This window comes from Corylus avellana, chromosome ca7 (genome assembly GCF_901000735.1).
Source record: "Corylus avellana chromosome ca7, CavTom2PMs-1.0".
Classification (NCBI taxonomy): Eukaryota; Viridiplantae; Streptophyta; class Magnoliopsida; order Fagales; family Betulaceae; genus Corylus; species Corylus avellana.
Genome location: NC_081547.1, coordinates 29422735 through 29447902, shown reverse-complemented (window position 1 = coordinate 29447902; position 25168 = coordinate 29422735). Strand labels below are relative to the sequence as shown.

At 35.3% G+C, this 25168-nt stretch overlaps 3 protein-coding genes across 3 annotated transcripts; 2 read left to right on the top strand and 1 right to left on the bottom strand.

The window, feature by feature from the left end:
• Positions 1-134: 134 nt before the first annotated feature.
• On the top strand, positions 135-5189 carry LOC132186669 (DEAD-box ATP-dependent RNA helicase 18). The gene is made up of 11 exons (XM_059600663.1): positions 135-501; positions 596-832; positions 1138-1398; positions 1847-1926; positions 2014-2119; positions 2213-2326; positions 2452-2550; positions 2661-2750; positions 3158-3264; positions 3348-3491; positions 4401-5189. Exons 1-11 carry the CDS (start codon positions 232-234, stop codon positions 4669-4671), a joined length of 1779 nt encoding a protein of 592 aa, XP_059456646.1. The 5' UTR covers positions 135-231; the 3' UTR covers positions 4672-5189.
• A 326-nt stretch (positions 5190-5515) lies between these two features.
• Positions 5516-12386, top strand: LOC132186668 (cytosolic endo-beta-N-acetylglucosaminidase 1). The gene is made up of 11 exons (XM_059600662.1): positions 5516-6351; positions 7048-7185; positions 7733-7842; positions 7943-8054; positions 8141-8248; positions 8342-8454; positions 9100-9181; positions 9632-9712; positions 10310-10365; positions 10655-10790; positions 11468-12386. Exons 1-11 carry the CDS (start codon positions 5734-5736, stop codon positions 12173-12175), a joined length of 2262 nt encoding a protein of 753 aa, XP_059456645.1. The 5' UTR covers positions 5516-5733; the 3' UTR covers positions 12176-12386.
• A 4302-nt stretch (positions 12387-16688) lies between these two features.
• Positions 16689-17663, bottom strand: LOC132186671 (LOB domain-containing protein 12-like). The gene is made up of 2 exons (XM_059600665.1): positions 17367-17663; positions 16689-17044 (listed from the first exon to the last, which is right to left on the bottom strand). Exons 1-2 carry the CDS (start codon positions 17520-17522, stop codon positions 16703-16705), a joined length of 498 nt encoding a protein of 165 aa, XP_059456648.1. The 5' UTR covers positions 17523-17663; the 3' UTR covers positions 16689-16702.
• Positions 17664-25168: the final 7505 nt, after the last annotated feature.

Sequence of the window (25168 nt, the reverse complement as noted above, 5' to 3'; positions counted from 1 at the left end):
GGGATCTGTCCTGGCTTTAAGCCCAAGCCCAACCTCATAACTTCTTAACACACGAGTCAAGAAAAACCCCAAGCAAACAACGTGCAGTTTTCAATACTTGGCCATGTGTAGCAAATAAGTGACACGTAGTTTTCTTTTTCCCATCTAAGCAACTTTAAAGCAGCAACTCATCTCCGTCGTAAGCCCTCAAAACAAACCAAGTGAAGCGAAAACGGCGGTTCCTCCGTACCCATGGACTCCGACTCACCCAACTCCAGCAGCGCTTTAACCAACACGCGATTCTCCGATCTCAACCCCTCACTCTCCGAGCCGGTCCTTGAAGCTCTAACCGAAGCCGGCTTCGAGTTCTGCACGCCGGTCCAAGCCGCCACAATCCCCTTGCTATGTAGCTACAAGGACGTGACGGTCGACGCCGCCACCGGCTCTGGCAAAACTCTAGCCTTCGTTGTCCCACTCGTCGAAATCCTCCGCCGTTCCAAAACCCCTCCTAAACCCCACGAGGTTCGTTTTTATCAAATATATTTTTTTCTAAATCCTGTTTGGTTGCTGAGATATCTGAGGAAAATAATGGAAAATAAACTTTTGGGCTTGGCAGGTGATGGGGGTAATTATCTCTCCGACAAGGGAGCTGTCGTCGCAGATATATAACGTTGCACAGCCCTTCATATCGACGCTACCGAATTTCAAGTCCATTTTGCTAGTTGGGGGAGGGGACGTGAAAGCTGACTTGAAGAAAATAGATGAGGAAGGAGCTAATTTATTTGTTGGCACGCCGGGGAGACTACACGACATCATGGAACGCGTCGATGGCTTGGATTTTAGGAACCTCGAGGTATTGATTCAAGCATGGAAAATAGTTAGTTTGGACAACATTGATTATTTCTTGTTTTGGTTTCGTTTGAAATGTAGACTGACATTGTTGCACCTTTGTGCCATCTAGCATGAATTGGAAGATTGTAAGATATGTAGCTAAAGAATTGTTATTGGGATCTTATTCGAATATTTCAAATAAGTAGCAATAATGTTCTATTTGCTAGGTGCTGGACTATATTAGTTTGAAATATTGGCTGCAAAATGTTGGAAATGCTATAGAATAATGAGCAGACGGTTTATAGGTTATTTTCCTGGTTGGTGCAGATTTTGATTTTGGATGAGGCCGACAGGCTATTGGATATGGGGTTCCAGAAGCAGTTAAATTCGATTATAACTCGCTTACCAAAGCTTCGTAGAACTGGTCTTTTTTCAGCTACTCAAACCGAGGCAGTTGAAGAGCTTGCTAAAGCAGGGCTGAGGAATCCTGTGAGGGTTGAAGTTCGGGCAGAAACAAAACAGGTGAATGGTCCCGCATCGTCAGAACAATTGGCCTTTTCGAAAACACCTTCGGGCCTTATCAATGAGGTATACTGTGTTACGAGTTAATGTATTGCCTGGCTGATGCTTTGACCATGTTGTTCACAGCAATTGTTTGGTTCATGTATATGTTTGTGTATATGGTCTCTTTTGAAAAATCCATTGAATTCTCTAGGATGGCTTCTTATTCTATATTTGTTACACAAATAGGGGAAAAGAAAATAACTCATCCTTATAAATTTATGTTTACTTGGAATCTCACTTAGGTAGAGGTGAAGAAATATTAAAAAAGGTGACAATTTGGTGGTGCTGTTATCTTCTAAGATTGAGAACATTGAGAAACAGTATCGCCTAGATGTTTACCCACCTATAACACTCATACCAGAAACCATGTAAATTGTGTTACATTGGCTACAGTTTCTCTTAAAGAATTACACATTTATCTTTCCTTCATCGGTGCCTTAATTATAAGTTCAATTCTTCTTTATTTTTGCAGTACATGGAATGTGAAGCAGATAGGAAATCATCTCAGCTTGTCGATTTCCTTATCAAGAACAGGTCTAAAAAAATTATAATGTAAGTTATGCCATCATAATATGGTTGACCTGAATATATTTAAAACATCAAGTTAGATGCAAAAATGATTTTTATTACTTTCTGTAGATACTTCATGACTTGTGCTTGTGTTGACTACTGGGGAGTTGTTCTTCCACGGCTTCCTGTTTTGAAGGGTTTCTCTTTGATCCCTTTACATGGCCAGATGAAGCAGGTAATATTAGCATACTGAGTCAATGTCGAGGATTATCATTTCATGGACCAATTTTGGGTATTCCAAATCTTTAACATATTTTCTACCTAATAGATTGCAAGGGAAAAAGCATTAGCTTCTTTCAGAGCTCTTTCAAGTGGTATTCTTCTATGTACTGATCTTGCAGCAAGGGGACTGGACATTCCGGATGTTGATTGTATTCTGCAGGTAGCTTAGGAACTACCTAGATGGTGTAATCTATGTGTGTGTGTTTTCTCTCAATTATATGATTTCACAATTCACTCTGAGAGCTAAGTGATAAGTGATGACTTATCTATTGGTTGCCTTTACAGTATGATCCTCCTCAAAATCCAGATGTTTTCGTACACAGAGTTGGCCGAACTGCCCGCATGGGTAGAGAAGGAAGTGCTATTGTTTTTCTATTGCCAAAGGTGAAATTTTCGCATCAGTATCCATGCGATAATTAAGCTCTACTTCCCTTCCTTTTTACACTTGCTGGTTTTAATTTAAGGTGAAAATATTTTTTGTGGCACTCTTGTAGGAAGAAGCTTATGTAGAGTTCCTGCGTATAAAAAGGGTTGCTCTTGCAGAGAGGGAATGCTCTGATGATGCTCCTGATGTTGTTCCTCAGGTAAGCTTGAATTTCTACTGAATTTGTGCAGTCGTATCTCTCTCTCCCATCTCCACCAAGCTAATGTGATCAGGTTTCTTTGGTTTGAGTGGTTGCTGTATCTGCACCAAAATGAGAGGATTGGTGGAGGATTAGAAATTTGAAAAAGTTCACAAGGCTTGTAGAATATCTAACTCTCGTAATTCGTAAAGTCCATTAAGCTTCACAACTAACCCTATAGACCTATTTGTGATAGTGGTGTACACATCCATTGTATTGATGGAATTTGAATTCATTGCCAAAAATCAACAATGGCACTGTCAGAGGCAACAAATACTTGTATCTTTATGAGATATATCCTAACCCCATACTTCCAAAGTTTGTTTTGGTGGATAACTGATCCAACATCATACCAAAACTTGTTTCAGATCCGGACTGCTGCCAAGAAAGACCGTGATGTAATGGAGAAAGGACTCAGGGCATTTGTTTCTTATATCCGTGCGTACAAAGAGCATCACTGCTCTTATATTTTCAGGTGACTTACAGAACTTTTGTTTGCTTTAGTGCTGCTTGTAATTCTCTTTTTATTTATGCGATTGTTATTGTTTATTTGCCCAGGTTGAAAGAACTTGAGATTGGGAAGTCGGCCATGGGATATGGCCTATTGCAGCTCCCTTCCATGCCTGAGGTAAAGCGTCACTCACTTTCTACGGAGGGATTCACTCCAGCTGAAGACATCAATTTGGAGGAGATCAAGTTTAAGTAAGGACTCTTCACATCATTTAACATTTAGAAATGAGCTCTTTAAATAAAAGTTAAATTTGAAGAGAAAAAACCGTTTTTTTCTAATCTAGAGAGCTACTTTTAAAATGAATCAAATATCAAACTCTTTACATCTTTCTCTATTTTAGCTAAGTATTCTTTTTTAATTCTTTCTTTATTCTTGGTAGATGAGAGAGAGAAGGAAAATGAATATATAAGCTTAAAAAACTAAATAACTGTCACGTTTGGCTTTTGATATTTGGACAGCCTTGTTGACCAAAGTTAAATTTGAAATAGAGTAGAGAGCTTGATAAATGGCCATTTTTGTGAGTGTTCTCAAATTTTTAAAGAAAGGCCAAATTTGAAAAGCTCTATAGGCATTCTCTTTTACAAATGATACAAATGGCTTTAAGATGGTTTTGAGTTCCTAATGAGTTCCTAATGCAGTAGTGGCAGTCATAAAGGATGAGACCTCTTATATGACTATTTGGATTGTGTCTTTCTATTGGTTCTATTAAGAGCATAATCTCTTGATTTTGTAGTTTCAAGAAAAGCATTAACTTTATGTCAAACTAAATCTGTAGTTGGGAACATCTCTTAGAATCAAAAAAGGACAAGGAGGGGTAAAAAAAGAGAAAGAAAAGATACGTTTCTCTTGACAGTGGTATACTCGACTCAAAATTGATCTGAATAGTCTTGTAAATATTGAAAAAAAGGCTACTGTTCTCATGTTAGAATCCAACAAGAAATTTTCATATGATTGTTTCTTTTTCTAAAGAAAGTATCAATTTCTCGCACACAATCATAAAACTCTCATTTATGCATGCCTTGTGCATGTAGCGTGATAAATTTCAATTTCTTCTTGCCAATTTAAGCCTGTGCTTAAGGTCCTATATCTTTGGTGATCAGAGATAAATCTCGGCAGAAACAAAGAAATAAGAATCTGCAAGCAAAGAAGGAAGCAAAGCTGCAAGAGCCAAAATCTGATAAGCCCAACAAATCCTCAAAGCCTGTAGCTAGCATCATGAGGAAGAAAACAGCTAAACAGAGACGTGCTGCCCAGACAATTGAAGACGATGATGAGTTGACACGAGAATACCGTCTGTTGAAAAAGCTTAAGAGGGGGGCTATCGATGAAAGTGAATTTGCTAGGTTAACAGGAACTGATGACTTACTTTGAAGTGCATAATTTATAAGTTGTGATTCCTCAGATTCAGATCTGGACATGGCGGGATTCTGCTAGTATCAAGATGTATGTTTCGGAGTCGAAAGATAAGTTAAAGCCACAGACAGTGCAGTTTTTTTATGAGCCTGAATGTGTCCCTAACATCTAAAGCTTGTTTTGGGCGTGGTGGGTAAAACTGCTGATCAATGGAAGAACCTCTTACTCTTGTCACTTCTGGCTTTCGGAGCTCCACCCTGTCCAGGAGTCTATTAGATTTCAAGGCTGATCTTTTTGCGCCCTACAGCGGTCCTAATTTGATGTATTTTTTTTTCCCGCTTACATCTCACGCTTTGAGATTCTCTTTGGTCCTGTTTAGTCAGATGTTGTGGAGATTGTACCAAAATCAAGCAACGGTGAAACAGAATTGTTTCCTTAATTTCTAATAGGCATTCATACAATTCTTGTACGGGAAATACCTATTTTGATTGTTAGTTAAAGTATATCATATATTCCAAGATGTCTTGTATATTGTACATTGTTAGTTAAAGCAACCTTTATGGGGAGATTTTCTCCATCTTGAGAAAGAGTGCTGCCGATTGCATTACAAAGAAGTTTGCTATAGAATACCGTTAAATGCATTTGAGAGGAAAATCCTGTGAATTGCGTGTAATCCGGATTAGATCCAGAAAAGTCAAAAGAAGAAAGTCTCTTTTTTGTTTTCTTCACTCTTCTTTCATTGCCCGAAGTGTCCAAGGGTCCAAGCATTGATGACACCAACGACCAAGACCAAAAGGCAACCACAAAAAAAATAAAACAACCAAGACTTAAAAGACCAACGAGTCACCTTCGTCCCACGTTCACGGTTACATATTCCGCAACCTGGAAAGCTGGAACCCCACGAAAAAAAAAAAATTCCAAACTTCCAACGCCTAGTCTGCTGCACTCAAGCTTCGTCTGCCGTGCTCACCCATTCACGAATCACACTTCCCTTGTTCCAATCTTCCCAAATCCAATACGCACCATTTTCGCACATGTCTGTAACGTCCATCTCCCACAAACTTCCTTTGCAACATCTCCATGTCTGCGAGTCAACGTCTTCTACCTTCAACTGAACAACACTGTACAACATCTCAGACAAAAAAGAACACTCTACCACACACCCTGCTGCAAACCCTCACGCCTCCACGTTCTTTTGTTCGTCGGGTAGTACCTGTTACACGAACACTGATAAACCTCCTCAGAGAGATCCACAGAAGGCTCCAAAACCTCTTTCGCTTCCTTACAATGTCAAAGCCCACCTGGGAACCAGAGCTTCAATCCTCTGCACCTGAACCTCCTCCACCGTTTGATCCAACGCAGCCTTCCGTGCCGATCTCCTATCCAATCAAAACCCTCGAAGACCTCGAGTCCCTGTCCTACTTAAAGTCCTTTCACTACCCTTTTAACATAGCTTCGGTTGCTCTTCAACCTGGGTCTTCTTCTTCGTCTTCGTTGCCGAATAGGCGTAGATTGCTCGTGTGCCACGACATGCAAGGAGGGTATGTGGATGATAAGTGGGTCCAGGGAGGGACTAATCCCGAGGCCTATGCTATATGGCATTGGCATTTAATCGATGTTTTCGTCTACTTTTCGCATAGTCTCGTCACGCTTCCCCCTCCGTGTTGGACCAATACAGCTCACAGGCACGGCGTTAAGGTATATCAATTTTCATAGTTAGTAGCTTAATGTTTCTGGGTTTGTTTGTCTGTGTGTGTTGGCATGGTTAGTAGCTAAAAATGTTTCTGCCTTAATATTTGGGTTAGCTATTTCAAAAAAGTCTAATTTGAAAACGTGATTCTTAAAAATGCAGTTTTACTCTTGGTAAAATTGCAATTGGCCTTTAAAATCACATATTAGTGTATTTGAAGACATAAATTTTTTTACATTTTCAAATCGCAATTTTTAGAACGTACTCCCAACCGATATATATTTTGCGATTTGATTGAAATCACACTTTTGGGCTGCGAAATAGCAGCTCCAAACGCACTCTTCATTATTTTTGGTTGCGTGTGTGCTGGATATTGGTCGTTTTGAGTTGAGTTGGTTATGTTAGTACTTGAACTTTGTGAAGTTGAGGTAGAAATGTGTTACTCTTGATTGGAATGAGTTATAATGTGGGTTAATTTAGGTAAAAGAATTGGTTTAATTTTGGAATTGAGCAAGTATTTGTCAAAATGTGAATACCGATATAAGAATTTTGGTTATGGTATTCTGTGTACACCTTTGTTTAATACTTCTGCTTACATTGGCAAGGGCTTGATCTGTTTTATTTTTGAGGCGAGTGTTGATTTGAACGAAAATTACTAAAGGATTTGTGATATATGATTCTTGGTTTTGACTATGGAATATAAGGTACTGGGGACTTTCATCACAGAATGGGATGAAGGGAGAGTTATTAGCAATAAATTGCTCTCAACAAAGGAGTCCGCTCGTATGTATGCCGAGCGCTTGAGAGACCTTGCTGTTGCTCTGGGCTTTGATGGATGGCTGGTATATATTTACTAAACCTGCATACTTTCTTAATTTATTTCATCTAGCTTTTGATTTTAAATGCCCTAGGGTGGTTATGCAATATGAATCATAACAGTAGTACATTTTCACAATAAATTATTGAACTTGCTATGATCACAGATGTAGACACATTATACTTAGAAGCTCAAACAGATTTAGTTCAGATGCACCAAGAAGTTGTGTTTTCAAGCTGAATTGGTACAGATAGCTGATTTTTTTTCAGAGTAAGATTAAAAAAAAAAAAGAAAAAAAGTACATAAATAAAGAAAAATGATGAAGGACCAATTTTGTTAATGTATTGTGAGTGTAATTCTTAATATCTAAAACCCTTTCCTAAGAAACTTCTATAAGTTCATAACAGCAAATGGCATTTTTTATGATATTTGACACAGTTGCTTACATGCCTTACACATTAAACAATATGGCCAAATAAGGAAGACTGTAAGTTGCAAACCAACATCTTCAGGTGGACTTTGGCACTCCCATTGAACTCCCTTCCTATAAATGACATAAGAATCACTTGCAGATTAATATGGAGGTCAACTTGGATTCAGGGCAAATCCCTAATCTGAAAGAATTTGTCAACCATCTAAACCAGTCTATGCATTCCTCAGTGCCTGGTTCTTTAGTGATATGGTGAGTGTTAGGAGATATCATGTTCTCAGTCAATTGTATTTCCCCAATATAGTGAATCATGTCTGAACTTGTAATTGATTGTTTATTGTTGGTTTTGCAGGTATGATAGTGTTACAATTCATGGTGATCTCCAATGGCAAGATCAACTGAATGAAATGAATAAACCTTTCTTTGATATTTGTGATGGAATATTTGTAAACTATACATGGAAGGTATGGCTTTCTCTTCTTTCTTCCATGTCTAAATTTGATTTCAATGTTTCATTGCCATAAAAATGAAACGTTTCTGTAACACGCAGGGAGACTATCCAAGGCGATCAGCTGCTGTTGCTGGTGATAGAAAGTTTGATGTTTACATGGGGATTGATGTATTTGGAAGGAATACTTATGGTGGTGGGCAATGGAATGTATGACTAATATTAATCTTGTGAGATGCTTCAATCTATATTTTTTATAAGTTGGCCTTTTGAATTCCTGTTGATTCACTCTTTGTGAACCAGACAAATGTTGCACTTAATGTGCTAGAAAAGGATGACGTGTCGGCTGCCATATTTGCTCCTGGATGGGTTTATGAGACTAATCAACCACCTGATTTTCAGACAGCACAAAATCGGTAAATACAATTATCTCTTGCTATAGAGTTTCCTATATATATAGTCTCAGATGCAAACTATTCTGACTTTCTGAGGTTTTTAAGTAGGTTGTCCTCAACTAATTATGTTATGATTCACAAAAGCTGGCATTAATTTTTCAATATTCATCTTTTGAATTCTTTGTGAACTCTTATGGTTATTACCTGGATGATAAAACGTGAATGATTTGCCCCATCTTGATGCTATGACGTGACATTATAGACTTGGTATGTCCAGATTTTATAGTTTCTTTCTCCCATCATATGTATGAAATCAATGTCATCTTTGAAAATTAACCAGTATTGGCCTGCATGAGATTTTTTTTTTTTTTTTTTAATTTTTTTTATATATATTTATACAACCTTTAATCTCGTTGCATTTTGAAGAATCCATGGTCTTTTCAGGAGTTTTGTGTGCACTTATAACCAACCATTCCCATTCTTTCGAAATGGACTTCCATAATCTATTTTATTTAAGCTTAAAAGTTCTGAATGCCCTTCTTTCTTTATGATGGTGGAATGTGTGTGTTCATAGTTTAATATTTCTACTTCATGATTGAGTCTATATCCTGCAAGCCTTCCTCAATTGTCTGACAAGATTCATTAAATATAATTTTGACTTTGCAGTTGGTGGGCCCTTGTGGAGAAGTCATGGGGAATACTACGAAATTATCCCAAAGTACTGCCATTCTATACAAATTTTGATCAGGTTGCAACTATTTAAAATCATTTCTCTTTCATTTTTATGTATATTTTTTAAGCATTAAGGCATATGAAGTTCCTAGTATGACATAAGAATTGGAAATCTATTGAAAAGAAAAAGAAAGAAAGAAAAACAATGGCAGAGAAAAAGAATAGAGGACAATGTTACATATATTCATCTCAAACTTCAGATAAAGCATTCTATAAAATAAGTTGTTCCCTTGTAAGATAATTTTGTTATTGTTCTGATCTCCTTGACACTGTTAGATATAATAATATATGATCCATATAATGAGATCATAGATCATAAAATATGATACTGCTATACACAATATAAATTATACACATTCTATGAGGATGCTTAACAAAAAAAAAAAAAAGAAGACAGAATATGCAAATTGCTTGGGTAAAACTCTTAAGAGTCGAAATGACATGTAGAATACTTTTTATTGTTCAGGGGCATGGTTATCATTTTTCAATTGATGGAGCAGAAATATCAGATGATCGTTGGTATAACATTTCATGCCAAGGTTTCCAGGTATGCGCTCGATGGACATGTTGTTTCTTTCTTTTATTATGACAGGGTTTGGCTTTTATTTATTTATCCATTTTTTTCCACTTACGGTTTGTGTAATCAAACTCACTTCAGATTTTTTTTTTTCAAATGAAAAATTTATATGATTATGGCAGTTATAATAAAGTCTTCATATTGTTGAATCATGGTAAATATAAAATTTTACAGTCGTGTTTGTTCTAGCCATTAAAAGGAGAATTTGAATGCTGATGGGATGTAATCATAGAAGAGTAATTATCATTAGACTCCGATGAAAATATATAAGATTAAAATTTTGTTTTTTAGAACATACGAGGATCAAACTAATTAAGAATACCCAAAAACAGTTTTAATATTATAATTCATCGCGGCTGCTCAAATTATTTCAGCTTTTCAAGTTTACGTTCAGATACTTGTCTCTTGCACTATGCATGTGTAGAGATATAATTAGATGAAATGATTGGCTAATCTATTATGCAATTCAATGGAGTCGAAGTCCTCCTATTGATTGAACGTGTAATTGCTTTATTGACGTCAGCCTTATTAGCATGTTTTTTATTCCAACTCTTGTTCTTGTGGCAGCCTTTACTCGATTTTGCTGATAAGCCTACTCCAGACACTATTCAAACACTTGTTGAGTAAGTTTTGATCCTCATATGTGTTTTATTTGTTTAAAAAAGTGTTGGTCTTCCATTCATGTTGTTTCCACTGAAGAGTGATATGTCACATACCTGTATGACTCAATCATGTCTAGAATTGTGGAAGGTTTATGCATTAGCTCTGAGTTTCTAGCCCATGAACATGACTTCTATAGCGCATTTCTCACAAACTGTTTATGTAGGTCCATTTTTTCCCCATTTTCTAAAATCTAGTATTAATTCATTTACTAACTACCTTTAATTAAATATATATTTTTGTGAATGGTAGTTTTAAGGAAGCATCTTATAGCGGAGGTGGAAACATCACATTTAAAGGAACTCTTGAAGACAATGCCTTTTCCACTAGAAGGCTTTTTCATGGAGAACTTCCTTTGGGGGATTTACCTCTCCACTTTACATACTCTGTAAGCTATCTCTTATGTGTATTAAAGTTGCAGAGGAGTTTAGTGTGAAGCTTAATAATTAGGATTGATCCGCTTTTGATATGTCTTTAGCATGGGAAGAGCTTTTGATAACAACAGACTAACTCAACTCTTAATTGTACTGTCTGTGCGTGCCAGCAGAGACTGAACTTTACAACATATTGCATGCATGACAAAAACTATACCCCAACTGATCACATCGAGCACTCACATTGGGGTAACTAAAACAACCTTTTAGCTACCCCTTAAACAAAAAATACCAACAAAAAAAAGCTCCACATCCGACTAGCTATTTTGGCTAAAGATTTGACTAGTTGTTACAGTGCTCAGCAAATTTTCTGAGTATTATAGCTCAACAATGCATAAAAAAATAAAAAAAATAAAAAATAAAGACTAATAAAATATTCAATATGATTCTCTCTCTTCATTGAGAGGAGTGAAAATAGATAAAGAAAGAATATTTAAAATAGAATAGTAAAAGAGAATAGCTAAAATGCGGAGACAAATGTAGGTGCTTTGAAAATGTGGGTAGCTAAAATATAAAAAATATGTTCCTTTAGTTTTAGGTAAACATTTACCGAGCTGGATGTGAAAACTTATATATTCCATCTGCTTTTGTACTTGCACATAGCTCAACTGTGAACTCCATGTTGATACAGGTGAAATCAGAGGGGGAATCTCAACTGGGCCTTTCTCTTTGGTTCTCTTCACCACAGAATCAAAGCATGTCAATACTTCTTACACCACAGGAAATGAACCAATTCCGAAGCAAATTCGGTAGAGTAATTACAACACGCCGGCTTGAAAAGCCAGGAACCATCCCAGGATGGGTCATACAGGAGGCCAGAATCTCAATGAACCATTGCACATTAACAGAAATCCATGCTGTGTGCTACCCATCACAGCAAGAACTTAGTGAAATGAGACCAGCTCGCCGTCCTGTAGAATATTTTGCAGTACTTGGTCATATCTCTATTAAAACTTCTGGAAAGAATTCAGATTTTCTGCCCTCTTCCTCATGGCTTGTTGAGGGTGAATTTATCAAATGGACTTCTAGTTCTAGAGTTTCCAAGTCCCTTAGTGTGAAAATTGTTTGGAAACTGACAAATGGGAGTAATACTGATGCATTCCCAAACTACAACATCTATGTCAAAAAACTAGCAAAACAGGGGGTTGGCAATCAAGATGGAAAACTAGAAGTGGAGTATCTTGGAACAGCACACGTGGAAGCTTTCTATGTGTCTGATCTTGCAGTTCCTTGGGGAATTTCTAGTCTCAAATTCATTGTTCAAGTGTGCGCTGCTGATGGGACTTTCCAGAAATTGGATGATTCTCCAACTTTCTCAATTGATGCTGAAGGGCCTTAAGTTTATTATTGCCTTTTCTTTTACCCTTCTGTGTATTTCCATTTTTTCTTCCTCTTTTCAAGGAAGCATGGTAAGTGAAGCCTCTTTTCTCTGACTAGTGTTGTAGCATGACGATAAAGTGACAATAAAAGTAGATTGTAATAAAAGTTCTGTCACCCAGATTATAATAAAATTGTCATTCACTGATGATGTTTACCAATGCTTTTGCATCTTTAGCGGAGTCTGTTTCTTGAGGTGACATCATGGTGATTGAGTTTTGCTCGGTAAATCACCGATTCTCTCAAAAGATTAAGCTAACGTAGGAAAGATAAGAAAATACGATAAGATTTGAACCGAGGACTTTTGCTCTCATATCATATCATCTTAAATTATAAGTTGTCTAAAAAGTTTAAACCGATTGAAAAATGTTAATTTAATCAAAGCAAGATGATTAAATTGCTGGTAATTTGTATTTATTTAACACCTCTTTTTGGCTTTATTTTCATGTTATACGAAAAAGAAAAGAAGGGAATCATCCTACCTAATGATAGATTTTTCCCTTTTCACTTGTACTTTTAACTAATTCTTCTTAGCTTTTTACTCATGGGCATGCTGTGAATACAAGTTAACGCAATTGGACAATTGACGCTTTTGACATGTGAAAAACACCGAAGTTCATGGAAAATAGTTGAATTTTGAAAACCCAATGCCTGGGCCCTGGCCAATGTCTGCAACACACCAAACTTCCAAATTGTTTCAATTTAACCATTTTGACTTTTTTTTTCTTCCCAAAATGCCTCCATCCTAAGTTAAGAAAAAAAATTAAAAAATTAAGGGGTGGCTAGTCTAGTGTGGCTGAAGCCACCCCCAGGCCCAACTAGGTTGGCTGGCCACTCCTTAATTTTTAAATTTTTTTTTTAAAAAAAAAAAAAAAATTATTTTTTTTATATTTTTTTTTAACTTGGGATGAGGGCATTTTGGAAAAAAAAAAAAAAAAAAAAGTCTGAATAGTCGAATTGCAACAATTTGGAAGTTTGAGGAGAGGAGTAAAGTGTCACTTTTTAAATATTAAGGTTAAAAATGCAAATGAGTAGATAGTTCAGGGAGGTAAAAAGTATTTTCCCCTTTCTTTTAATAAGGACCATTAGGCTTTGCCATATAGAATATTTGTGAGATATTAATATGGTATATAGCATTTCTCTTTTGTAGTTATCATTTTCAGGTTCTTAAATTTTAGATTGACACCCAAATTCTCAATCTACATGTCATATGTCGTATAGTGAAACACAAATGGACCTAATTAACAAAGATTTAGTTCGCCAAGAGTTTACTCTTCCAGTCTACCATGTGTACAGGATGCAAGCAACGGTTTCATATCAATAACTAAAGATGCGTGACACCTCAACTTGCATCTCGTGCATACAAATACAGAGCACAAAACAAATTCATTATTTGGAGGGTTAAAGCCTACTTTTTCCATGAGGATAATCTGAAGAAAAAAAAATTGGAGAAAAAAAATTATAGTCAAACATTTGGAATGTTAGTCGTAGAAGTGTCGAACAAAACAAAGTTATTAACTCCAGATTTTAGTTGACAGGTGAGCCGGTTTTGGGGTCAAACGGTTCATAGTTCTACTCCACTATCCTGTCTAGGGTGCGATGAATATAAAAATGGTGAAGAAAACTTACTATAATTTTTTTAGAAGAAGGTGGGGTGGGTCGGTTGGAAATATGTGCATAATATTGCAAAATGGTCCATTCTTTTATGTAATAATGAATAAACTATAACTGACATATGGAAACTGGGCTTCCATAAACTTGAACTCAAGGTAAAAGAGGAGCATTATTATTATCTAATCATATTGATTGAGACCTAGTGAATGCTCCTTGATAACTCCACCACATAAAAATAAATAAAATAAAATCCAATGATGAAGAGCTAAATGTTTCTTAAGAGAGGTGTTTTCTGTTTTTGTTTTGAGAAAATGTTTGCAAATATTTTTTGTGTTTTGAGAAGTGTTCAGTGTTTTAGGATGTTTGTTAATATTTTTAACTTGAAGACAAAAAAAAAAACAAAAAGATAGAGAACAAAATCGTTGACAAACATCATACTTAGATATGGAATCATGTGGATAAGCAAGTGATGATTAACCCCATCAATCTCTTGAAGCAAAGTTTCCCCAAAAGATATGATCCCCCAATCAATTGGGCAAAAGAAGAAAGTTGAAGATATCTACAAGAGGGAAAGATATTTGAAATCCAAACCACTTTTGTTTGGAAGCATTATATACCTCGAGCCCTCAAAGAGAGAAATAAGGCTCCCACAGTCCACTATCTCATTCCTGTCTCTAAAAGGAGTCAAAAATCGAGGCTGATAGATAATAGGGAAATGCCTTGGTCTTGTTTATGTAACTTACATTAGTCTTCTCTCTTGGTATGTATTTTCAACATTTGACTAGTAAATTCCCTTTCTAATTTCATCTAACTTAGAAGTTTCGTGTACTAAATCAAATTGGGTCTCCAGTTTCAAGCTGAAGTTCGTAGAATGTCATTTGCACTAATTAAATACGACACCGCAACGGGATCAGGATCCTCTATAATTAAAAATTTTAGTTTATTTAATTTCTCCTGCCCTCCACAAGAGATGTGAAGGGTGTTTGTGGGGTCTTTGTGGGCCTCTACAATTTTCCGCTTTTTGGACGTGGAATTGTGGAGAATCCTCTCCACAGCAATGAGAATCGAGTAGGTAATACTTAATGTCTGGACATGTCAACTTGCACTTGCATTAATTTGAAATCACAAGCACAATATGTGTAATGAGACTAAGTTAAAGCTTGATAATGACCCAATAAAGAATTTGAGGATGACATTAAATAGAAATATGGCTAAACTGAGGTGCACAACTATTAAAATATGAAGTAATTTATATTTAAATTGAAAAAATACCATTATAAACAAACATAACCTCAGTGGAGTTGATAACCCTAAGGCATCCTAATATGAAAGCTTGACAATTCAAAACTATCTAGCAAGCATTCATTGGGTTATGATGAAATGATTGGAAGACCAAACAGCCAGATACAGACACAAAAAAAGGAGGATTTGATATTGGGATAGAAGAAGAAAAGCTCTCAAGTTTGACTTGGGAAATGCTTCCACGATAAACAAAGCAAATTAGGAATCTTTAAGTCAGTTGTTGCCTTCTGTTTTGTTTCTTTAGCAGCTATAATATTGCTTTGATTCGACGTATAATTGTATTGAGAGATGGATTGAGGGAAATGTATTTTATATATACATTATATTTCAATATAAAATCAATCTGTCTTCTTGTGTACTTCCCATGAACTGAGCAGTTTCTTGCACCAACCCCCACGTGAACGTGCTAGAAGAATTTGATTCTGTAATGGATAGAAATTGTCAGAAATTTCTTTGTCTAGATTGCTAACTATTCGAACCTTAAAAGTCTTGTCTAAACAAATTTTAAGTTGTCTGTCTACTTGTTTAAGCAAGTGAGCTGCATAAATTTTATTATTTTTTTTTATATTTATTACTCGTTTTGTTCTGAAAATTTGAAAGACACAGGGTGTTTGATGAATTTTGTGTTTTTCCTCTTTTTCAAGACTAAGCATTGTTTGTTACTACAATAATTATTAGATAATTAGGTGAGTGAGATGTGGAATTGAAAGCAGGAACAGCCGCCCAATAAGAGTATTGCAACGGTTCATTTTCACAATCATTTTGGAAAAGAAGGGCCTTGTCTTATCAAATTCTCATGATGGTATTATTTATGTCTTTTCTGCGTGAAAAAATATCATTCCATAGTATTTTTGGGAAAGGTTTAGCTGGAATTTCCCATCTTTTAATTTGAGAATTATCATATATAAGAATATTCTTCATTTCAAGTGAAATTGAAAAAGAATGGATAAGAATAATAATAGGGGAGCGAAAAGAGCCATCCAGCTCGAATGAGTTCTACTCAAGTAAATTCTTGTTTTGACGAGACTTTCGTGCTCGAATAGGCAAACCCAAAAAGGAGAATAGGCTAAAAAAGAAAAATAGAAAATCATAGAGTATGAGTTGTCCAATTCCAACTCATGTTCCCAAACATGGAGAGGCCTTTTATTTTAGGTGAGGGTGCCCTTGTCCTTTAGGAATAGGGATTGAAGTCGCATATTTGGCTTATTATCCTTCTACGCACAGTTGATGATCACTATATAATTAGTTACAAGAATTTATGTTATATATATATATATATATATATATATATATTTTTTTTTTTTTTTCTGAAAATCCACCGACACAAGACAAATAAACTAAGAGCACCTTCACTTGTTTAACGAGTTACTAAGAAAACTAACATTTTCACATGCTAGAGTTGACTCCATCATCTTACCCTTGTTTCAAGTTACCCTCCGATGTCTCATTATTAAAAGATCTCTCTCTCTCTCTCTCCCTCTTTCATATTATAAAATTTTATACCATTATATCTGTGTGTGTGAGTGTAAGGAAAGAATAGGCTAAAAAGGCCCAAAAGGTGGAAACAATTTTATTAAGAAACCATGTCATGTCCAAAAATGCTCTCTCTCTTGAGAGAGTCATGAATTACATTGCTAGAGGAGGAGGCAAAATTAAGGTACTGAGGGAGATTATCGTGCAGAAAGTATGATTTGTCATCTGGGTCCATCTGTGTGGTTGGCATGGCTGGCTCCTGCTGCATTTGGATGCAGAGTATCTCTGCTTGAGCCACTGCTAGCTGCATTTGAAGCTGTGAGACCTGGTTCTGCAGGTAAGATATGGCTCCAACACACCCATAAACAGGGTCTCTCACTCTTGCGTTTGCCTCGTAAACTAGACTGCTCACTGCGTCTGCTCTCTGGTGAACCGGAAGCTCCTGCACCACATCATAATAATCATTCACATTTTCCTCTGTTTTTTTAGAAATAATAAGGGAAATTAATTAAGGACAAGAAAGTTAAGAAAAAACAATGAGAAAGTTTCATGGTACTTTTAACTCAAAAAGGTTGGCTCGAGTGATAATTAAGTCGCTTGGCTTTGGTGGTCCTGGTACCTCATAAAAAGCATAAAGTCTAAGATTCAACTCTTCGAGTGTAAACAATTTCTTGGTACTTTTGGAGAACCAAAAGTAGGCATAAGTTTCAGAAATGAATGTGTGTGTGTGCGGGGAAGAGAGAGAGAGAGAGAGAGAGAGAAACCTGCAACATTTTGCTGACGTTGCTAGCACCAAAGACCTTGTGAACAATGGCAAACTTGTGAGGGTCATCAGAAGGGAAGTAAGGGGAGAAAATGCAGTCTTTGGCGCATCGACGCCTCAGCAACTTGCAGGAAGCGCATGGGGAATTGCCGCCCATTTTTTGTTTCTGGATAACTTGTGATGAGAAAACTCTATGTGATGAAGGGAAAAGCGAGGGGGAAAGAGGAAAATATGCAGGGAAGGTGACTTAAGAACAGAGCTTGGAGAGAATGAGATTGGAGTGTGTATATTTATAATAGCTGAGAACGTGTGCTCTAGATCAAACACACTCAACTGTTTAAGAACATTAATAACTACGCATTAAAAAAATGGGAAAGTAGTATCATGGAGTTTTGAAGAAGGGTTTTTTTTTTCTTGAGCTCTCAAGAACGTTATAGATCAAACCAATGGGCACACTACAGCTTTAAACAGAGATAGGTAATTCCAGAGAATTCTTAGGGCACCCAAGTAAATTCTCCAGGCATCATGCTTCCTTGTCTTATTGTTAATGTTGATATAATTTTTATTTTCCTCACTGTACTAAAATTGGACATTTTCCACTCTTTCTTGTAACCTGGTGTCGGCTCCAAATTTAGGTGGGTCCATAAATGGATCCCCACTCCCTAAATTTATTATTAATAATAGAAAATGTTGCATGTGTACATAATGTTATATGTTGGCATGCAGATGATTAATATTGGGTTCACTGGAAGAGGTTCAGGCCGGCATGTTGCTTGTTCAAAGCTTCTAGTGATTGTTGTACTTGTCCATAGCTTGGTACACTTGAGAGAATTCAGGATATGTTCTTTTATGATGATGTTTTTAGTTTGAGATTGGATCATATTTTCTATTGTTATGATGAGTAAACCCAATTCTGAATAGTTAGGATCATTGTTAGACAAGAAGGTGGGGGGGAAAAACAAAAACAACAACCACTGTTGTGGTTGACACGCCGCCAAAGCGTCAACTTTATTTTTTATGGCGTCCACGTTCTCCTTTGACCCTTATAGATATAGGGGAGTGTTTGTACGTGAACATGGGTGTGTTGGTTGAAGTTTAAATTCCTAATAATTCAAATAGTAAATATGAGAGAATCTTTATGAGACTTACTTGTTCAAACATTTATACGAACACGTAAGCTTCATAAGAGCTCTTTCATGTACAAAAAGCCCCAATTAGTTCCGAATAATTTTTTTTTTTTTGACATGTTCGCACAAGAGGGAGGAGGGGAATTCGAACTAGTGACATCTACTTTATTAGGCTTGGTTCTAGCCGATTGAGCTACCTCTTGGAGACAGAATTAGTTCCAAAGAAATGGCTCAACTTGAATGTTTGTTAGAGCTTCAAACATTCCCGTGAAAATCACATAAACACAATCTCTCTCCCTTTTCTCTCGTCTGACCCAAATCATTAAATAGAATTGGAACTTAAATACTAGTTCTCAAAGGGTAGTTCAATCAACTGTAGACCACGCCTAATGAAGCAGAAGTCACTAGTTCGAATTCTTCTCTCCTTCCCTTGTGTGGACATGCCCCAAAACAAAAAAACAAAAAAAAATTGGAACTTAGATACGGCCTAATATGGTGCTGCACAAGGCAAAGCCTCAAATAGTTGGCTGATTACTTTAATATTTTGTAAAAACTATAGAAAAAATTTTTGTAACAATTTGTTGACCGAATTGCAGCATAGTCAACCCCTTCACGAGATAGATTTTAATGAGAATTTGAACTCTAGATCTTTATTCTACTACTCATTTAAGCTAATAAAAATTTAATAATATAATTAATATTCTGACTTTTATAGATACTGAATATCAAATAAATTGTAAGCTAATAATAAAGGATCAGCAATTAGTAGATTTTATTCCTATATTATGTTCTTGTGCATGGTCAGTAGTTGAACGGAAGTGAGCCCGTGAGTTCCATACTATCTTCATCGGATAGAATTTGGGCTGGTCAGCAAATTAATAGTTCATTGTCTCAATTTGTCACAACAATGTTTAAAGATAGGGATGATACAGAATTTTAATGGATAGTGATTGACAGCAAAATCGTTCTTATGATGCTATAGGAATTATATGCTTACGAGAATTATATATATATATATATATATATATATATATGTGTGTGTGTGAGAAATACATAATTTTTTTTAATAAAAATTATAATATAAGGTTCATTTGCGTCAAACAAGTTTTTGGTTGTTCATCCACTTGATCGGGCATATTGATTGACCCATAAAGACTCATATTTGGCACTCAAATTCCTAGTGAATTAGGATTCTCTTAATTTCATTTGAGTCGAAAAATATTCAGTTAGTTATAATGAAAGAGTATTTTTGTCCTCATAAAAAATAAAAAGACAAAAATACTCATCCACTATAACTAACCGACTTTTATACTAGTAAACTGAACAATAAATTATATGATTAAGGATTTTCCCACTTTCACCCGTGATTCGAATAGTTATCCTTGGATTGATGAACAGACAAAAAGAAGTTGTGGCCAAAAATTATTAAATGATGCTAATCAGAGACAAAGTAAACGGAACACCCCCACCAAGAAATTAATGAGATCCTGACATGTTAAGTTGTAGAGATTGTTAAAAATGAAACCCACTTCGAGGGAGATTAGTATTGAAATTTCTTTGAGTCTCCAGCATTAATTGCCCATCACATGATTCCAGGCTTCTTTTTCCTTCTTTCAAAATAAAACACCTCTCTTTTTCTTGTACGTTGGTCTCACTGTTCTAAGTTATGATTGGTGTTTATTAAGAAGTGATTTGGGCACTCTTTAATTTTATTAATAAGTGTTTTTTTTTGGAAAAAATATAAAAAAACCTCTCAAACTACCAGCCGTTTTTTATTCAACCCCCTAATATTTAAAAAATTATAAAGTAGCCTCCCAAACTACCAAACCATTGCATTTTGGCCACTCCGTTAGTCAAAACCGTTAGTTTGAACGAAAATTACATTTTTCTCTTATTCTCTTATGAACTATTACTCATTTATAACTTGGCTTTATGGATTGACACATGTCACACTCAACCTTATTGAATTATCATTTTGTTAAAAAAAAAAATGGAAAAATATAAAAAGCCTTCCAAATTACCAACAATTTTCGATTTAGTCTCATAATGTTTCAAAATTAATAAAGTAACCCTACAAACTACCAAACCATTACATTTTGGCCACTCCGTTAGTCAAAACCGTCAGTTTGGACGGAAATTGCAAAACACCGTCGTTTTGCTATGGATAAATTACTACAATGCCCTTTTATGGAAAAAAAAATGTGAAAAATATAAAAAAGCCCCACAAACTACCAACCATTTTCATTTTAGCCCCCTAATGTTCAGAAAGTGATAAAGTAGCCCCCAACAAAACGACGTCGTTTTGCAGTTTCCATCCAAACTGACGGTTTTGACTAACGGAGTGGCCAAAATGCAATAGTTTGGTAGTTTGTAGGGTTATTTTATTACTTTTGAAACATTAGGGGACTAAATCGAAAATGATTGGTAATTTAGAGGGCTTTTTTATATTTTTCCTTTTTTTTTTTTTTAACAAAATGATAATTCAATAAGGTTGAGTGTGACATGTGTCAATCCATAAAGCCAAGTTATAAATGAGTAATAGTTCATAAGAGAATAAGAGAAAAATGTAATTACCCAGTACAATAACGTCATATGCAATAAAATAAATGCCTTTTTCACTTAAATAGGAGAAGATTCGACCCAGAGTTTTGGCTTTGTTTATCGGTGCCTCTAATTAGTATTGAGCTTAACTTTTATGAGGTTATGGCACAAACACATCATTTTGTACCTTTCAATGAGAGATTGATACCTCAGCTTAGTACAACTTAAGAAAAAAAAACAAATACGCCATATCACATCCAAGTCAATTAAAATTTTAAAAATATCACCTCCCTTGTATGGATGTGATCTGATATATTTGTTTTATTTTCTTAGATTATACTACACTGTCACTCATTGAAAGACACAACGTAGTGAATTTGTGCTACAATTAACACATAGAATAACCTCTCATTAGTATTAGTTGATTGCAAAACATGAAATTGAGTGGCCCGAGCAAGCAATGGCCATTGTCACGATATTCTGTTTTGAAACATGGAAGTTAGGATTGTGAGACCATGTAATTAAAGTAGGGGTAAGATTAAGAAGCTTGTTGTTTGGTTTGTGTGAATAAATAATGGGGAAAAAACAGACATCTTCACCACTTTAGAAGGAAAAAACATGAGGTCTCAAACGCGGACATTAAATGAGCATCGTGTGATGAAGATTCATTTTTGTGACGCATACTTTTCTATCATTATTTTTATTTTATTATTATTATTATTATTATTTTAATTATTTTTTGTCCTCATGAACTACAGTGTCTTGTCATTTTTTCTCCATAAACTATCAATTATGACACCTAACCCCATCAAACTACCATCTTATATTAAGAAGCTTGTTGTTTGGTTTGTGTGAATAAATAATGAGGAAAAAACAGACATCTTCACCACTTTAGAAGGAAAAAACATGAGGTCTCCAACGCGGACATTAAATGAGCATCGTGTGATGAAGATTCATTTTCGAGACGCATAGTTTTCTATCATTATTTTTATTTTATTTTATTTTATTATTTTTTGTTCTCATGAACTACAACGTCTTGTCATTTTTTCTTCATAAACTACCAACTATGACACCTAACCCCATCAAACTACCATCTTATAATAAAAAGCCCAATTCCGTCTGTCAAAAAGATTAAAATTGAAGGTTAACGGTCATGTGCAAGTCATGTGCTATTTTAATTTTTTTCTTCCACTTTTGCCCTCACTTCAAATCGAGAAAATGACGCTTATACCCTCCTAAACCCTAATCCAACACATGAAAACAATTTAAAATGAGGGCAAAAGTGAAAGAAAAAAAAAATTAAAATGGCACATGACCGTTGACCGTCAATTTTAACCCCTTTGACTGACGGAAATGGGTTTTTTGTCATAAAATGGTAGTTTAATAGAGTCAAGTGTTATAGTTGGTAGTTCATGGAAGAAAAGTGTCAAGACACTATAGTTTATGGGGGCAAAAGGTAATTACATATTTTTTTTTTGGCACATTAATGCCCAGCAAATAAAACACAATTTTTTATTTATTTATTTATTTTTTGTCGTCTTCATTAAGTCTTTGGAAATTAGAGAAAAAATAATAATAATAAAGTGAGTGACCTAGCCGAGTCATAACAGTGGTCATGGAACACGACCTAACATGACTTGATCATCCCCCCAATCACCGAAGGCAGTGGCTAACAAGGCGGCTATGAGTCACCCTCAGATAAGGACAATCACGAGCCATCTTCTCTAATCACTGTTGACCCACCCACTACTGCCATTACAGTTGGGTTGGGACACCCCATCCCTTTTGTTTGTTTTTCTTTTTTAATATATGATTTTTGGTGTTTTTTTTTTTTATGCATGCTGACAAATGTCTCAAATTTAAAATGAACTTGAATTCCATTTTTAAATTTATCAAATTAAAAACTGAAGTTTAAAATCAAAATGACTTAATTAATAATAGCAATGTCTTTTATTTTTATTTTTAAGTTTCTTTCTTAATCTTAAAAGTCACCTCCTCTGTTTTTTGCGCAAAAGCCCAATCCGAAAGGCCCAAACCTTTCATTCACGTGAGTCCTTTCCCTTTCACTTGAAATGGTCCCGCCACCCAAAACAGAGTCACTTTTAAGTTTTAAGGGTATAGAGGCAGAATTTGCCTGGGCTTCAAATGGCTAGCCAGCGAGCGCATTCGAATTGGTGCCCTAGGTTTCATAAAACTTCCTTTTCTGTGGGAGCCTCAGCCCAAGGAGAATATTACACTAAGCAAAGCCTCTATCCTTTTTCTGGCCAGATATCGAGGTTTTTTAGAATTTTTTTTTTTTTTTTTTTGAGATTCTTAAATTCATAAATCTTAACCGTTTATCTTATTTAAGCGTTTAAAATAAATTATGTTTTAGCATTTAATAATAAAACATAGCTTATTAAATTCTTTGGGAATAGATCCAAAATGGATTGAAAAATATTCAGTTAATGGTCATGATCTCTTTAAAAGATCCTAAAACCATAAATAGGACATCTATCCCATTAATTAAAACAAAATTATAAAAAAATTAAGGGGTGACTTCAGCCACCCCAGACCAATGGTCTAGCCACCCCCAAGGCCAGATCTAAAAAATAAAAAAATAAATTCTTTTGGCCCTTGGGGGTGGTCCGGCCACCCCAAGGGTCAAACGATTTTTTTTTATAGTTTGGATTTAGGGGTGGCCAGACCACCCCCAAGGGCCATAGGGTGGTCCAGCCACCCCTTATTTTTTTTTAATCTAAAATATTTTATTATTATTATTTTTTTTTTGTAGTGGGACAGTTGTCCTATTTGTGGTTTTAAGATTTATAAGAAGAAATCCCAGCCAGATAATGAACTAGACAAGATCCTATTCCAATTCTTTAAGGATAGCTTTTTCATTAAATTTTCTTACTAAATACTGAAACATAACTTATTTTAAACGCTTAGATGAGATGAACGGTTGATATTTATGAATTTGAGAATCTAAAATTTAAAGAGAATTCTATGGTATCTCAATCTCCTGCTGCTACAAAACCATATTAATTTAAGGACATAAATTTCATTTAAATTGAGTTAGAGAAAAAATTTATCCTTTAAAATCATTTTTTATTAAAAAAATATGTAAAAATTATATATAGATTGAATTTGAAAATTTTCGACCCCAGAACTTTGTCGGTCATATATTTATTTGTTTTCTTAAGCGTGTCTCACCCTCTAGATGGTTACCTTGAGTTTGGTATTTTATGGTAATGAAAGGACACGTGTACCATCGATAGCAACCAGAATCTTTTCACGGGATTTGCCTTACTTCATCATTTCATATTTTAATATATTGAATATTTTCCATCTTATCTTTACTCCTTGTCGTTTACTCGTTCCTGTGAAAAAAGTTATACAGAGTATCCCACTTGCATATAAAATTATCAGATAAATTATAATCATTCCAAAAAAGAAAATTACTGTTCTTTATGAATTGAGCGAATCAAGTCGAGTTTCATCATCAACTGAGCTCTCCACAAGTGGGAATTTCCCCATTGTAGCTTTGGCTTCAAGTATATCCTCTTTGTCTTGTATTTACATTTTACACTCGGCTAGACTAAGATTATTATTGCTAGTCTGAATGAAAATTTGGATGAAAAATCATTACACAATAGACTAACTACTTTAACAAAAAGGTTGGTAAAATGAGGCTAATGAGCACAACATATTCACCAAATGTTAAAAAGAAATATTTAAAAATTTGTCATTAAACCCAACTCAATTAAAAATAAAAATAAAAAAGTCATTGAGAAAAAATATTTAAATAAAATAATAGAGAGTGATAAGAGTTGTTGAGCTTCAAAATTTGTACTTCCTCTCATGAATTTTTCTTTTTAATGGTTCGTGCACGGGAAAAAAATATGAGAGCAGCTGTTGTTAGGTCATGATAAAAGGGGGGGGTTTTTTGCCACGAATAAGAAGATGCCACTTAACCTAATTCTACCGAACTTAAGTTTTCAAAATAAACACAACTACACCTAATTATTGATTTAAATATTAATTAATTTTTTTTAGAAAAAAAAAAAAAAACAAATTGGAAGACCCAAAGGGAGGAGGAGCAGCCACCCCAGATCTTGCTGGGGGTGGCTCGCAGACCACTCCAGCTAGTTCTAGG